The 17,159-nt window shown below is 49.1% G+C and overlaps 1 protein-coding gene across 1 annotated transcript in view; it reads left to right on the top strand.

Moving 5' to 3' along the window:
* Positions 1-17,159, top strand: part of DCTN1 (dynactin subunit 1) — a gene marked incomplete at its 3' end in the record, with an annotated part of 104,372 nt that overhangs the window by 58,964 nt on the left and 28,249 nt on the right. Inside the window, exons 6-8 of the mRNA XM_034772558.1 lie at positions 2,009-2,026; positions 7,651-7,671; positions 12,885-13,076. Of these exons, the coding sequence (XP_034628449.1) occupies positions 2,009-2,026; positions 7,651-7,671; positions 12,885-13,076 (231 nt within the window). The remainder of the gene's footprint in view (positions 1-2,008; positions 2,027-7,650; positions 7,672-12,884; positions 13,077-17,159) is intronic.

The following is a 17,159-nucleotide window of genomic DNA, read 5'->3' as shown; positions in this document are numbered from 1 at the left end:
GCCTGAAGTGGAAGGTTGTTATAACGGGGAGCGGGGGAAGAGGAGATTGATGCCAGGAGGGACAGAAGCCTTAACCTAGAATTTCCAGACAGTTGTAGCTTTTAAATTCATGTTCTACAGCAGGGGTGGGCAAACTTTTTGGCCTGAGAGCCGCATTGGGTTTAGTAAATTGTATGGAGGGCCGGTTAGGGGAGGGGGTCATGGCCCAGCCCTCTTCCCCCCCCCCCCGACTTCTGCCCCATCCAACCCCCCCTGTTCCCTGACAGCCCCTCTGGGACCCCTGCCCCATCCACACACACCCACTCCCCAGCCCCTGACTGCCCCCGGACTTCCGCTGTCCCATCCAACCCCCCCTCCCCCTCCTGCCGCCCACCCCCCCCTCCACACCCCGACCACCACCCCTACCCCCCCCCCCCCCCCCCCGACCACCCTGATCCCTATCCACACCCCGACCACCACCCCAAACTTCCCTGCCCTCTATCCAACCCCACCCCTGCTCCGTGCCCCCTTACCGCGCTGCCTTGAGCACCGGTGCTTGGCAGTGCTACAGACATGCTGCCTGGCTGGAGCCAAGCCATGCTGCCGACGACACCACGCAGCACAGAGACCAGGTCAGGCTGGGCTCTGCAGCGGCGCTGCCCCAGGAGCTCACAGCCCCACCGCCCAAAGCACTGCGCCAGCGGCCGGGCAAGCAAGCTGAAGGTGCAGGGCAGAGGGAACAGTGGGGGAGGGACCGGGGGGCTAGCCTCCCAGGCCAGGAACTCGGGGGCTGGGCCGGACAGGACAATCCCGCGGGCCGTAGTTTGACCACCTCTGTTCTACAGCATTAGTGAGGGTTTTGCCTGAGTTTTAAGGGAAGTACGTTCTGGCCTCTCAACAGGTATTAGCTTGGGAATGATAGAAAAATTTAAAGGCGTTAAATTTGAGGTTTAACTTGACAGTGCACTGAAGCCAGTTTGTTAGTGCTCAGAAATGTCTGCTTAACCGCAGTGTCTCCTGGTGATGGTGGAACAGTCCTCCTGACCAGGCACTGGTGGCCCTTTGGGTGAACTCTCAAGGCTGGTCTCTGATGCGGGTTTCACTGTGGCTTTATTTTTGGTGCGCAACTATTCAATTGAATAAACTTAAAAAAACCCAAACCCTTCTTTGCTGTTGCATTTCCTGTGTGCTTGTGACGCTGGGTGTCTGTGAGAGAGAGACTGAATGGGGGAGTTGGGAATACAGGAGTAGGATTGGGTGGTGAACTCTCAGTACTATAAGGTGGCTTGTGTGTGTTTGAAATTGCAGAAACTAACAAACTTGCCCCTTGAACCAGTTCGTTAGGCTCTGGTAGATCCAGCGGTTGGTGTGTAGACTGCTCCCAATAGCTAGGCAGGCTGGACTGTATCATGTGAAGAGATTTGCAAGGGTTCTGCGTGCATGCGTAGATGCTGAGCTGGGCCCATTATTGCTGGAGGAGGGATGAAGAAATGTTCTAATTAGCCAGTGAGACAGCTGAGCCTAAAGTGTTGCTAGGTTACAGAGGAGCACGTTCGTCCCTGTGCATCCCTCCTCCCTGTGGAAGGAAAGCATCAGCTCAATCCCTGGTGCTGTGCCTGGATCCAAGGGCTGCCTAAGAACTTGGAGAGGGGAGGGAAAAATCCATAAGTGATGATGTAATGAGGAGCCCGGGGCGGTGGTTGGAGAGGCCAGCGGAGAAAGGAAGTATGGCCCGTGGCTCCGGCTGCTAGGATGGACCCGCACTCCAGCATACTAGAGTCTCGCTAATTAACGGCGTCCGTAGCAGTCTGGGTTTCGGGAAGCGGTTGCTGGATTATCAGGGTCAATGGATGGCAGATAAAAAGGAAAAGCTGCAGCCATTTGCAAGCGCTCCTGGGCAGACTGTGCTTGAGAGAGACTGTCTACAGAGAGCTGCATTGTTGTGATTGAATGTTTTAACGTTCTCTTTCTCTGCCTCCCTCTTTCTCTTTCTCTCTCTTCATCTGTCTTTTCTGCAATGATGAGGCAGGCCCCAACAACACGGAAGGTACAATCCGCTGTAGCCACATGATCATTTCTAGCGCTGCTTCTAAACAGTTTTTGTTTGGCTCTTATTTTTATTTATTTTTTTTGGTATGTTACGACTGCAGAGCTTTAATTTTGAGTTTCCAACTCAGTTTTGAGGTGTCTCTGGGGAGACAAGCCGGGCGGGTGGGTGTGTAATGACAAAACGATGCAATTGAATTTAATTGGTGGTCTTTCTTTTGAGTTTGTGGTCAAGTCCTTTTTCCATTTCACCTGACAGCCTGATGTTTGTGTTGCATGCAGTGTCTCTGCAGCTCAAATCAGAGGACAGGGGTTTAGCGTTACTGCTGCTGGAGGGTATTGCTGCTTGCTGTGTAAAAGTTGCATGCTAATAATAGTTTCTATTTCTCGTCTCTGGCCGTGTTGGCTAATTGACGCTTTCGTTTCTTATTTTTTGCCTGTGTTAAGAATTTCAAATGATTATTATGTGGCTTTCTTGTGTCGAGCTGATATTTTTCTGTAGGTTACAGTACAGACTCGGATTTTGTTCTCTGGGTGTCCTTACGTTTGTGTTTTACCATAATTAGGATCTCCGAGTGAAGTTCTAAAGAGCTATTAGTGAGGGTTTGTACCTGATTGTCTAGAAATAAGTTAACAATACAAATAGCCCAAAAGGAAATGTGCACCTTTCCCTGCCACTTTAATTGTTTTGGCTGCAGCAGCCAGAAGGGGTTTTCTTAATTATATTCCAGTAAATGCACCTTGTGTATGGATCTGGAATCTTAAGCTGACCAAAGGGAGTGACACACTTTCCTGGTTGGTGATTTTTTTAAAAAGCTCCTTTAAAATCCCCTTCCAAAAGAAAAGTTTTGCAAATGCTAATTCTGGATCGCTCTTGGGAGCAGAAAGATAATGGAGCTGTGGCCAAGTCTGGAAACCACACTCCATATACATCAATTTCTGGTGATTTGATGGCTGTTGGGCCAGTCTGCGTTTCTTCCAGGGAAGTTTTAAAGTCTGCCATCATTACCTGATTTATATGCAGTTTCCCTATATTAAAACTTCCTTTCCTGGTAGGGTTTTTTCTCATTTGATTGCTCTGTATTTGGCCACTTCTGAGAGAGTGAGCAAGCCCGTCATGCACTAGGTCTCTCCGATTCTTGAAGGTGTCATGTGAAGCTTCTTGTTGTAAGGTCCAGCTAGCAACAATGCACAGAACACGCGACTGTCAAGAATAACCAGGAAGCCATGTCATTATGTTAATGGAGAGCTATGCAGGTAGTAACACGAATTCCTGCAGGGTTATTCAACTGCTGAGCATTCTCTGGAGAAGACGTGAGCAATGGACTCAGATGCTGCAGTCGTGAAGTAAAGCGTTTGTGTTCCTAGGATACCTGTCTTCAGCAGCTGCCAGCTCCTCTAATGTCCAAGCAGGGCTCACCCATTGGATGCTGGAAACGCTCACACGAGCTATAGGAGTAGCCTGTGTGGAAACATGCAGTTAAAAAAAGCGTGTGCTCCCATCCTGCACTCAGTATGGAACCGGAGAGTTCCAGCTGTGTGGTGCTCCTGTGGTTCCGGAGCCCTGGCTTTGGGCCTGTGATAACTTACCAGGAGTCCACTGAGCACACCTAGAGGCCTTAAAATGAAGAGTCTTGCAGCTGCCCTCGTAGTGACTACACTGGTGCAGCGCACACCTACCTAGAACACTGCTATCTAGATCCAAATTGAGAGCATTCTACTCCAGATGGAATGGTGTGTGTTGGGACCAGTAGGGCCTGGAGGCTGCGCCCTTATATTGAAGAGGAAGGGGACAGGGCAAGGCTGACTTCCTAGGCCGGGCTTTGCTCTTCTAGATGTTGGTAGCTAGCAGGTGGCTTTCCTGATTTCTGCATGCTGGCAGGGAAGCTTTCCCAGCCGGTGTGTTTCTATTTTGGGTCCCAGATACTTCTCTTCCTATTGAATGTGGAACTTGTGGAGGAACAAAGGTTACAGAATGGCATCAAATATTTATTTGCATTATGCAGCACAGTTCAGAACCACCGACTGATGAAATATTCATGGCTGGAATACTTGATACAGAGCTTTCTGAGCTCTTAAGTGGTCCCACAGTCCTTCATTAGGCTATAACTGGTAAAGCTGGTAGCCCTGTTCTTCTGGAACCTCAAAAAGCTCAGGTATGAGACACAGCTGTAGGACAGAGGTTCCCAAACATTTTCGTAGCAGCGGGTCACTTCTTACTAGAGTACCAGCACCTCTTCTGTTCGTGGTCCTGCAGACCACCTCCCCTTCCACTGGCAATCCTAGCACTTCCCTGTGGTACCTGCAGCCATTCTTACATGGAAAATGAGTATCGGGAACGTACGGAATATATTTCCAGGGCTTTATTGGCTGGAAACGAGTGCGCACCTGTAACTAGCTGGCTCTCTGCAGTGCTCTCTAGACCCTGAGGATCTGTTTGCACTGCAGCTTGGAGCGAGCCGCCTAGCCCGGCTAGAGTCTCACCCTCGTGCGCTAAGATTAGCAGCATGGCTGTTGCAGGTGGGGCTGGAGCTTGGGCTCTCCGCCTAGGGAGTGGAGTGGGCCTGAGAGGCTGAGCTGCAGCCCGACCTCTGCTAACGCTAGCATGCTAGCTCTAGTCCCGCTGGCGTGAGGCTTCCTGCCCGGGCTGCAGTGTAGGCAGACCCCGGGGCTCTGGAACGCCTGCCAAAGGGAGGGAAGTTTTTGATTGTATTTTTCTAACATTCACTAGAAGAAACGAGCAATGTTATACAGGACACACACACGGAGCAGGTCTGCCTAGGCAGCGTCAAGACCAGTCTGTTCTACACCCTGATGAGATCAATGAACCACTGTTATGACCTTCATTTAGAAATGAGCCGTTCCCCCAGTGAATCTTATAGCTGACACCTCGGGCTGTATCATCGTAACAAAACGAGTTTGGTGGGCTGGGACCAAACCGATAACCTTCCACCCTTAAACTAGGCCTAATAACACAGGGGAAACAGCACAAGGATTAAAAATGCTATTGCCCGCTCCTTAGTTGTGTTTCCTTTAATGGGAATGGCAGGGTAATTTTAGTTAGAGCTGCCAGGAGACAGGTTTTGTTAGGATTCCGTATGGTGTAATCTAGGAAAGATGCTCTCAAGTTCCTTCATGCCCCAGAAGTGACCATTTCAAGGTTGGTTGATCTGAGATGCAGCTGTATCTTTCAGGGGGCTTCATTAACACCCTCGGGGGTATTTATGGGTAGTATAAATCCATCTGTTGGAACAGGCAGTACTAACATATTTCTTGAATGTGCAAAGTTGGTTGTCAGTTGAAAATATTCCAGCCCTTGGCTTCTAATTTTGGTGAAGTACCAAGAACTCCTTATATCTGCTTCTTGTAAGCCAAGAGGCCCATCCAGCTAGCATTTCCATTGCTGGCGCTGGCTTTTCTGGTGCTAACCGTTCCATAACAGGACAGCAGGAGCCATGTTTGAAGCAACATTTCTCTGACAATAGAGACTCTGTTGAGTTCCTCTTTAACATGCTGTAGTGGCAGCCCAGTGCTTGGCAAGGAGTGAAACACCGGAACATGCCTGGGTTGCTAAATCCCTGAGAAGAGAGGGTTTCTCAGAGCAGGGCTGCTTTATGGAAGCTCTTCTACAGTCTCCCCCCCCCCCCCCCCCCGGGGGGAGGGCCAGCGTTAACAGATAGTTGCATCAGGTTTTCAAAGATTCATTCCACAGAATGGGTTTTCTTGTGGATGTTTTGAGGGACTCAGCTTTTCCAAAGCACTCTGGAAGACCTTACGCTGCCAGTCCTCAACATGAAATTAATCTCCGGGTTTTTTAGCATCTACTGCTTGGTGGGAACACTTTCCTGATGAGTGTTCTGCAAAGTAAGAAAACTGCTCTGGAGGATGTAAATCTTTCACGTCTACGTTAAAAGTAGCAGCTACCCAGAGTTAGACCCTCTGGGAAGTTTTCTTCTGGAATTGTGAGTGAAGTTGGATTTATCCCCCAAGGATGTGCCAGATATCAGGTGTTCAAAGGGATTTGCATTTTACTGTGTGTCCCTTAGACTATTCTGTACAATTCTGATATTAAAAAGGAAGAGAGGGATTACTAGGAGCCATGTGTTACCTGGTTTACCAAAGTCTTATGTGCGAATGAGACCATCCCCCTCAGGTAAAGATGTGGACCACTGCCTCGCTTAAACTCTGAAGCTTTGTCTTCCTGTCTCTCTCATACAGCCCAGCTGTTTTACAGGGCCTTGCATTGGCCAGCGCGTCAGGTCATTGTAGCAGCCAGGTAGTTGCCAGTGGGCTTCGTGTGATTAAAGGCCTCGTCCCTAGTGCCAGCCAATGGGAGAAGAGCGTGAGGGCTGGTTTCTTTTGACCTACTCTGGTCCTGCTGACCTTAAGACTTTCTAGTCCATTGTTTTACCTTTTAATGGTAAAGGAAAGCAGAATGTAATGGGCTTTAATGTGCCTCAGTGATAATGTAGGCCATTAAGTGTGACAGAACAGAAGCTCTACCTGTAAGAATATCTCTTTTCCTTGTCTGATTCGCTCCCAGTAATGGGAGTGACATGGACGGGGAGTATATCCCTTCATGCTGTCCCTGCTACACACTGGCCAAAGAAAGCTGTTCCAAGTTCACTTCTGCCTGGTGTCTTGATTTCTGTTAAATCTTTGTCGACAAGGCACCACAGAATGGGACAGTCCGTGTGTTGCAACCACACAGCAAGGAGGCACGTAGTGTGAAAAATTCTTAGGTGTGGGGTTGCCAGATTGATTGTCCTAATCTTGTATCAGCTTCCTTCATACAGAGGACAGGTGCATTAGGCTGAATGGGCCTACCTGCTAACGTGTCCCATTTTATTCTTCAGAGCCCAGGGGGAAATGGCATTGCTGCCGGGGAAACACCTCCATGTTTGAGGTGACACTTCACAAATGCAAAGCCTGTGGTGGTGTAACTGAAGGAGTTAGACTCCTCTTGCTCCTGCTTCTTTGGGCAGTTAGTGACACTTGCGCTTCAGTAACCTCGTCTAGGAAAAGCTGTGTGTGAGTGAAATCCAGGCTCCTGCCAGCAGAAGCCTTGAGAACCCTGGGCAGTACAACAACTCAGCAGGGTGCGTCTCTGGCTAAGCCAAGGGAGCCCAAACTTTGCCTTCCTGAGGTCTTTCTAGGAGTCCACTAGATGGATCAGGTTGTGGGTGCCCCGAGGGCAGCTGCAAGGACAGCAGGTCTCAGCATGCAGGGCGTCTCCATTGTCCAAGTAGTCAGGCTTCCTGTCTCATACGGAAGACTTCCTGCTGGGAAGATCTTTGCGGTCCTGCATCTGCGTGTTAAAGATAGGGGTGGCCATGGTAGAACTTTGGTGTCTTCAGTGCAAATGACTGAAAGATTTTTCTAGCCTGGGTGTGAGGTGAGCCACATCAGGGTTCTGTTTCACCTGGGACTGTCGTGGGAGCATGGGGGAATGAGCATGTAGACCTGATGCTACGCACACTAATTGCGGTAATGTCTTTTTGTTTCCTTTCCCTTGTTCTTTGCTGCATCTGCCGCTGCTGCCGCTGCTGTCTCTGTATCTCTGTTCCTGTCTTTCCCTGTATGAATGTTTCTCCTACTCTGCCTTCTACTCCTGTTGCCCTCCAGACCACCACCAGGCGGCCCAAGGTGAGAACCAACAGCTGTGGTCAGTGGGCATTGATCATTACTTGAGTGCTAAACGCCAATGTCTGTTTCCTGTGGCCCTTTTCCCGTCCTTTTGTGAAACCTGGGAAAGCTCTACAGATAGAGATGCTTCCCCGGGGTGAATCTACAAGGGTGAAATTGTCATCAAGGCTGTTACTCTCTGCTGTTACCCAGAACTAATTTAACGAATTAGAGCATAAAAATGCCTTGGTGATCCTATTTCCACTTTATGGCCGAAGCTCCCCTCGAGGCGCCCCTGGGGTAACGTTATACCTTGGTTCTCACTCATTGCTGTTCATTACCTTATGGGGTACTTTGCCGCAGGGGGCTTGAAGTTGTTTGTGGGCGAGGGAGTTTTGAGTATTCTCTTTTAAGGAGACAGTGACAAAGTCATCCAGGATTTGGTAAGGCTGTGGAGAGAGCCTGCTGTGTGTAACAAAATCTGCTGCTAGCAGTGCAGAGGAGAAGCAGGGTTGCGGGAGACTTCAGCTTGACACACACCCTCCGGAAGCCTGTGGCTACATGATGATTTGTAAATGGCAAACACTTACTTGGGTTGCAGTGTTGTTGGAGCCATGTTGGTCCCAAGATATGAGAGAGACGAGGCGGGTGAGGTGGTATCTTTTATTGGACCGACTTGTGTTGGTGAAAGAGTCGAGCTTTCACGCTACACAGAGCTCTTCAGATGACCTAAGAAGAACTCTGTGAAGCTCAAAAGCTTGTCTCTTTCACCAACAGAAATTGGTCAATAAAAGATGTTACTTCATCCACCTCATCTCTCTAAACAGTTGCATTCTATTTCATGAGGTGGTGGGCTCTGATCATGTCTTTGATTTCACTGGGTTGCATGGGTAACTCCAGGCAGGGAAGATGTATTTATTTGTTCATTCAGTTTATAAAAAGATGTTGTTCCACCAATAGGCTCCCATTTGGTGCTCTGACAATACTGGAAATCTTCAGTCCTTACCCCATGGAAGTGTTTGTTCATACTGCAGTTGCACCCAGAAACCCCAGTGTGGGCTGGGGTCCCACCAAACTAGGTGTGGCACAAATGTGTGTACACACTTCCTGCCTTCAAGAGTTGACAATCCAGCCAATAACAGAATGCTGCTACCACCAAAAGTAAATGAATTTTACACACACACACACACACACACCCTCCAATAGTCAATAATATTGTCCCCTCAGATATCCCCTCCCAAATGCCTGGGAGTTAACGTAACTGCCCTAGGGGATCAAGAAGAAAGGCCAGTTTCACTCACGCAGCCTTTGTACCCCGTCAGCAGCATACTCTCGCGTACAGCAAGAGGGCTCCTGCCTGAATGCCTGGACTGATTGCTGCTCTGGTCATGTGGCACAAGGGGGAGAGGTGGCTGCTTGGGATAATTATGGGACAGACCATTTAGGGTGTGAAGTTTGAGCCACCCCTTTGAATTCCACCCAGAAGCCAGTGCAGTTCCCATGAGGCTCCCAGTGAGAGAGAGACGGCTCAAGGGGATTGCTGCATTCTACATCCCCTTCGGTTTGAGTGATGTTAAGATGTAGCCCCATGTAGAACGCTTTATGATGGTCTGATCTCAAGGAAACAAAGGCATGGATAAGTGTAGTAGGCTTGCATCTGACCGACACGGCCATTAGTCACCCCACTCCGCCCAGAGAGTAGCATGGCACCTTGGTGATGTTTGCTTTTTCCACGTCCAGTAGCACCTGGGTTCTAACTAAAGCCCAAGTTACAAACTATAGTGACCAATAGCAGATGCTGATACAGTACTCACCATTCTGCCAGCTCCTTCCCCCAGCCTTGCCAGCATTATCTCAGCTGGCTAGCTCCTCCAGGGCAAGGCCGCGGGCAGACACTCCCTCCGCAGAGCTGAGTATCGTGTTTTACTGAAGGCACCTCCCCCATGTCTCCTTACTACCCCTCCTAGTGTCCCCTGCTGCACCTGATCAGAAGGGGAGACTGAATTAAACCCTGCAGGACCCCAGACAAGTGTTTGTCAGAACCAAAGCTATCGCCCACACTTACCAGTGGGATTCTCTGTCCTTAGGCAATTCCAGCTAACTCTGACAGGCCTTAGGTGTGTCCACAGCCCCTCGTGGTCAGTGGTAAATGTTCTAAGTCAGCCTGAACACCATATCCTCAGCCTTGGCTAGGAAGAGTCCATCGGCTGGTGCCACTAATGCAATTTTCCCCAGACCCAGGTCTGAAGTCCGAGGGCTCTAGGCAATGCCAGAACTGCTTCACCATGAACTTGTCCCAAAATGGGAGCTGCAGTATCATTTGGTAGCTAGCAGGGTGGTTCGTTTCCAGTGGTGTTTTGAATAGGGGCCTGGCCAATGCTGCTCTCAGAACACCTGATGTCCTACCCTCCCATAGAGAGGTGTTACCAGTCTCCACAAGCTCTGGGTCCAACATCTCCCCCTGGCCCTACCCATCTAGGATGGTCCAGGCTCCAAGCTGCAGTTGGTGGCCTTTAAGCACCCCAAACACTTCCAGCCCTTCAGCACTGTTACTCCCTGAAGACTCGCCTGGGTTTGTCTGCTGGTGACACTGACCGCTCGATCTGGCTACGCGGTTTTATCTGCAGAGTACTATGAAAATTCCTTTCAGCACAGAGATTTGCTGGTGTAGAGTAGCCTGCTTCTCAGAGGCGGGGCGTGCCTGGCAAAGGTTGATGCCACAAGGTCCCTTCCCAGGACCAAGGCTGGATGCTCCCAGTTTCAGAGGGAAACATGGAGCAGCCTGTACCTCCATCAGTTAATTGTGTAGGCCAGACTTCTGCATCATACGCCCAGAGCTCACACTCTGGAGATGCAGCGTGGTGCCTGCTGGGGGCCTGGTTTCAGTGTCTTACTGAACAACTGCTGCTCAGGCAGGCTCAAGCAGCATTGGTTCATTGCCGTAAATGGCTCTCGTGTGCCCGGGCACGTGCTGCCCTGGAGGGAGGGCGTGGCTGTACCCCCAGCTAATGTTTAGCGACAAAGCCGTAGGGCTGCGGTGTAGACGCTCATGGCGGAGTTAATCAGCCTCCCCGAGAGGCGATAGCTGGGTTGACAGAAGAATCCCAGTGCAATGTACCTCGGGTTGTCACACCCCTGAGAAATGGCTATGCCGAGGTACGTTTTCAGTATTTCCCAGCCCTGAGACTCGATAAATACGGTGTATGCGCCAAAGAGCCGGTGCCAAGGGATAAAATGAAACTAACGCTCAGTGAATAGCTGACTGACTCGAACGCACCTGGGTACCCCAGTGACGGGTCCGTTAGAAATGCATGTCAGAGAGGAGTTGAAGGTAAGCACTAGTCAGCACTTTCTGAGAAGTTTGCTGCTTTTTTGTAGACTCCAGATTCCCTTCGTCTCCTCACCTGTACTGCACCCTCTTATGCCACACTGCCGGGAGCCCCCACCCATCCAAAGCACAGCTGCGTAGGCGCCATTCCACAGGGCCGTGTCTGTTGTTACCATGCGGTGATGGTGTGTCGTAGGCTTGCTTCATTACTGAGCCTGGCCCCTTCTAGAGGAAGTCAGAATTTACCAACTTCCGTGTTGTGTCCTAAAGTTAGAGACAAAGAACAGACTACAAAAGAGACAATTGAACTCTCCCAAGAAGCAGGAGTGAAATCGGCAAGGGTTTGCTGAAGAAACCAGATTAAAATGGCAAATTAAAACAACTCAGACTTTAAAACTGAAAATCTCCAAGTACCTAGTACCAGCTGTTCGCTAAATTCTGAATAATACATTGAATTCAAGTTCAGAAAACGCAAATACGCAAATGCCATTTACAAATGGCCGGCTCTGGAGGCCTTCGGGGCCCTCTGCTTGAAGTTTGTCAGACTTAGGTGTATCCATCATTTGGTTCTGTAGGAGAGTCTCCGTCCAAAGCTATATTTGGCTGGACCCAGGCTGGGTGATTTGACAGGTTTGCAGGTCCAAAGGCTGGTCTGTTTGTCACGAGTGTCCGGCTTTCTCTTCTACTGCCACCTCCTCCATCAGTGCACCTCCATTATTTCTCTATGTAACCTTTGTTAGACGTTAGCAAACTCCTCACTGCTGCTTCATTTATTGTCACTCTTGGGATCCGCCCCGCTCTAGTCCCCTAAAATTCAGAGATTCCAAGGCCAGCCGGAACCATTGTGGTCATCTAGTCTGACCCCCTGCAAAGCACAGGCCAGAAACCGGCCCCAAAATACTTCCGGAGCGGAGCTTTTAGAAAAACAGCCAATCTTGATTTTAAAAGTGTTAGTGGCCGAGAATTCACCATGACCCTTGGTAAATTGTTCCAAAGGTTAATGACTTTCATCGTTAAAGATGTATACCATATCTTCACTCTGAGTTTGTCTAGCTTTGGCTTCCAGCCATTTGATCATGTTAGACCTTCCTCTGCTCCCATTATTCCTCCATGTAGGTACTTATAGGCTGGGATCAAATCACCCTTAAACTTCCCTTTGTTCAGCTAAATAGACTGAGCTCTTAGAGTATCCCTACAAGGCAGGTTTTCTAACCCTTCAGTCACTCTCATGGCTTTTCTCTGACCCCTCTCCAATTTATCAGCATCCGTCTTGCCTTGTGGGCACCAGACCTGAGCACGGGATCCCAGCCCCCTCGTCCAGAGCAGTGGTAGCTCTGCAGGGCTCTCAGAATAAAGGAAACCAAAATCATAGTGTTGTCCCTTCATATCAGCATATAGGACTCAAGGTGTGGCGTGGATCTGCTGGGCTGGCACCGGCCCATTTTTACAATTCCCTTGCCCACTATTACCACCCTCTAACTGGTGAAGCAAAATGTTTCTTGCCCTCAGTCCTGCCCGAAGCCCTTTTCTGGAGGTACTGGGTATGCTTCGTGGGGACTGTGCACTCGTGCCCAGCACAGGCCCTTGCAGGTAAGTAGACTATTGCACAGTGCCTGCGTGTTCTAGGATCGTCAGTAAGTCCTTCGGTTCTGCAGTAATTACAGCCTATAGGGTTTCACTCCCTGGGTTCGGCTGGGTTGGAACCAGCGCTGGGAGGCACAGGCCCTCAGCCATACCAGTTGGTAATGGTGTTCTGTCCCAGGAAGGGCTTGGTTTAAGAATAAGGTGGAGGCAAAGTTCAAAGCGAGGCCGGAATGAACGATGGAGACGGGGCTGAGCACTGGCAGATCCCTCCCAAAGCAAGTGCTGTTCTGACTCTTTCCCCCTTGACAATGTTGTTCTGCAGCCTACCCGGACTCCCAGCTCCGCAGCATCCAGCGGGACAGCTGGGCCCTCTGGCTCCGCTTCCGCCTCGGCGGGTGAGATGAGTAGCAGTGAGCCCAGCACGCCTGCTCAGACGCCTCTGGCTGCGCCGGTCATTCCGACTCCTTCCCTGACCTCTCCGGTGGCACCTCCGTCAGCTCCGTCCCCCACGAAGGTAAAACAGCGCGTGGCTGTCTGATTGCTCTGCCCAAGTGGGGAGGGGGAGGGTCAAAGGCAAGAGAACAGGCAGCAGGCAGGGGGGTATGGCGGGGGAACCATTTCTCAGCCCACCCTAATCCATGCTCCAACAAAAAGGGCCAGGGAGCGCTCTCATGTTCCGTGTCCAAACAGCGTTCATGTGACTGCCCCTGGAATAGCCCGGTCAGTTCTGGGCACCACACTGCCACAGACTGAAAGCAATACAGGGAAGAGCTGCAAAAACAATTGGGGGTTTTGAATGGATTGTCTTCTGAGATGAATCTGTGTAGCATGGCTAAGAGTAGATCAAGGGCAGATGTGGGGCAAAACCCCAAGGCTGGAAAGGAATTCAGGGTGGTGAGAATAACGCTGCTTAACTCAGCACTCTACAAACATTTATAGAAACCTAGAAGATTAGGGTTGGAAGAGACCTCAGGGGAAGTCATTTAGTCCAACTTCCTGCTCAAAGCAGGACCAATTCCCAACTAAATCATCCCAGCCAGAGCTTTGTCAAGCCGGGCCTTAAAAACCTCCAAGGAAGGAGATTCCACCACCTCCCTAGGTAATGCATTCCAGTGCTTCACCACCCTCCTAGTGAAATAGTTTTTCCTAATATCCAACCTAGACCTCCCCCACTGCAACTTGAGATCATTGCTCCTTGTTCTGTCATCTGCCACCACTGAGAACAGTCTAGATCCATCCTCTTTGGAACCCCCCTTCAGGTAGTTGAAGGCTGCTATCAAATCCCCCCTCACTCTTCTCTTCTGCAGACTAAATAACCCCAGTTCCCTCAGCCTCTCCTCCATAAGTCATGTGCCCCAGCCCCCTGATCATTTTTGTTGCCCTCTGCTGGACTCTCTCCAATTTGTCCACATCCTTTCTGTAGTGGGGGGACCAAAACCATTATCCCTTCCAGCATCCTCGTGAGACTGGAATATGGCGGCATCTCATTTTAGAGATGAGGAAACTGAGGCACAGAGCTCAAGGTCACACAGATTGGAGCTGGGACTAGACCCCTGGCCCTTGACTCTGTCCCATGGCTCACGCTCTAGGTCTTTCGGGTGGGGAAAGTCAAAAGGGTGGGTTTTGTTTTGTTTTTTGTTTTGCCTGAATATTGAGGCTGATCTCCTGACCTTGAGAGGGTGCTGGGCTGAGGAATATTCTCCCCCAGGGAAGGTGGAGAAGCCCCACTCTCTGGGACAGGACAAACTGCTAGGGACTATCCCATGGGGAACAACCTGCCCTGGCCTTGGAGGTGGGCTGGGTGATAATTACTATCTAGGCCAATTTTGTTCTTTAAAATAGTTTTTCATTACTTCCCTCCTGCACCTTCTTAATTAGTTGAATTTCGAGCTTATGAAAGATTTAGGACATGAGGGCAAAGAAGTAATAGCACAAGGTGTGAAAAAGCATTTGAGGTTTTGTGTGAAGTTGTGAGCTGGAAAAAGCACCACCTAGTGGAGGGAAAAGGCATTCCAGCCTCTCCTTTAGTTCGGGGTTCATCTTCAATTACACCTGTGCCTGAAACGGGTTCGTTTGCTAGCGTTGTTACTGACGCCTAAATCAGCTGAGAACACAGGGAAAAAACTCTGGTATTTGACAACACTTAGAGCCTCATCAATTCCACTGTTTGCTCTGTAGAGTCAGTCAGTTTGTGCTGTTGTTTGTGTGGGTTTTTCACACAGCAGAGGGGGAGAAATTAGAAGAAAATAGGAAAATGTGATTGTAAAAATCACTAGGTGTTGGTGGGGTGGTTGGGAGCAGGTGTAGCTAGTTGCAGCTGTTTAAAAAAAAAAAAAGGACTAGACTTCAAATGGATGGGGGACCCAAGTTTAAATCAAGAGTGAGTGCCAGTGTTGTAGCTGCATGATTTGTAGTCAAGCAAAGAATCTTCCGAAACACCTGAAGGGATTTTCTGCCGGCAGCATGCTGGGCAGCACCCCATTTGTTCACGTAGGGCAGGGGAACGTTTGTGCAGGGGGAGAATGTCTTTGTCTGCTCGGTCACCCAGGCACAGGGAGTTCCGCTTGGATCTGTGATTCTCCCATCAGGAAAAGCCCATGCATGGCTGCATAATACCTTACAGGCTTTGTGCTGCTTCTTTCCTGTGCCGGCAGCTCTCCAGTGACCAGGCAGATAGGTTTTCGGGGAACGACATGTTAGCCTTACACAAGTTAAAAATCACGTAGAAAAGTTAGATGCCTGCAAGTCACCAGGGCCTGAAATGCATCCTAGAATACTCAAGGAGCTAATAGAGGAGGTATCTGAGCCTCTAGCTATTATCTTTGGAAAATTATGGGAGATGGGAGAGATTCCAGAAGACTGGAAAAAGGCAAACATAGTGCCCATCTATAAAAAGGAAAATAAAAACAACCCAGGAAACTACAGACCAGTTAGTTTAACTTCTGTGCCAGGGACGATAATGGAGCGAGTAATTAAGGAAATCATCTGCAAACACTTGGAAGGTGGTAAGGTGATAGGGAGTCAAGCATGGATTTGTAAAGAACAAATCATGTCAAAACAATCTGATAGCTTTCTTTGATAGGATAACGAGTCTTGTGGATAAGGGAGAAGCGGTGGATGTGGTACACCTAGACTTTAGTAAGGCATTTGACACAGTCTTGCATGATATTCTTATCGATAAACTAGGCAAATACAACTTAGATGGGGCTACTATAAGGTGGGTGCATAACTGGCTGGATAACCGTACTCAGAGAGTAGTTATTAATGGTTCCTAATCCTGCTGGAAAGGCATAACGAGTGGGGTACCGCAGGGGTCTGTTTTGCGACCGGCTCTGTTCAATATCTTCATTTACGACTTAGATATTGGCATAGAAAGTACGCTTATTAAGTTTGCAGATGATACCAAACTGGGAGGGATTGCAACTGCTTTGGAGGACAGGGTCATAATTCAAAATGATCTGGACAAATTGGAGAAATGAGTTAAACAGGATGAAGTTTAATAAAGACAAATGCAAAGTGCTCAACTTAGGAAGGAACAATCAGTTTCACACATTCAGAATGGGAAGAGACTGTCTAGGAAGGAGTACGGCAGAAAGGGATCTAGGGGTTATAGTGGACCACAAGCTAAATATGAGTCAACAGTGTGATGCTGTTGCAAAAAAAGCAAACATGATTCTGGGATGTATTAACAGGTTTGTTGTGAGCAAGACACAAGAAGTCATTCTTCCGCTCTACTCTGCGCTGGTTAGGCCTCAACTGGAGTATTGTGTCCAGTTCTGGGCACCGCATATCAAGAAAGATGTGGAGAAATTGGAGAGGATACAGAGAAGAGCAACAAGAATGATTAAAGGTGTAGAGAACATGACCTATGAAGGAAGGCTGAGAGAATTGGGTTTGTTTAGTTTGGAAAAGAGAAGACTGAGAGGGGACATGATAGCAGTTTTCAGGTATTTAAAAGGGTGTCTTAAGGAGAAGGGGGAGAACTTGTTCATCTTAGCCTCTAAGGATAGAACAAGAAGCAATGGGCTTCAACTGCAGCTAGGGAAGTTTAGGTTGGACATTAGGAAAAAGTTCCTAATGTCAGGATGGTTAAACACTGGAATAAATTGCTTAGGGAGGTTGTGGAATCTCCATCTCTGGAGATATTGAAGAGTAGGTTAGATAAATGTCTATCAAGGATGGTCTAGATAAATGTCTAACGGAAGAGGAGAAGGACCTAGGGGTCCTGGTAGACCGCAGGATGACTATGAGTCGACAATGCGACGTGGCGGTGAAAAAAGCCAATGCTGTCTTGGGATGCATTAGGCGAGGTATATCTAGTAGGGATAAGGAGGTCCTGCTTCCGTTGTACAAGGCGCTGGTGAGACCTCATTTGGAGTACTGTGTGCAGTTCTGGTCTCCCATGTTTAAAAAAGATGAACTTAAACTGGAACGGGTGCAGAGAAGGGCCACTAGGATGATCAGAGGAATGGAAAACCTGTCGTATGAAAAGAGACTAGAGGAGCTTGGGTTGTTTAGTCTGACAAAGCGAAGGCTGAGGGGGGATATGATTGCTATCTTTAACTATATTAGAGGGATTAATACGAGGGAGGGAGAA

This window comes from Trachemys scripta, chromosome 5, assembly GCF_013100865.1.
Source record: "Trachemys scripta elegans isolate TJP31775 chromosome 5, CAS_Tse_1.0, whole genome shotgun sequence".
Classification (NCBI taxonomy): domain Eukaryota; kingdom Metazoa; phylum Chordata; order Testudines; family Emydidae; genus Trachemys; species Trachemys scripta.
The sequence above is the reverse complement of the archived record's forward strand: the minus strand, read 5'-3'. Positions and strand labels throughout refer to the sequence as shown.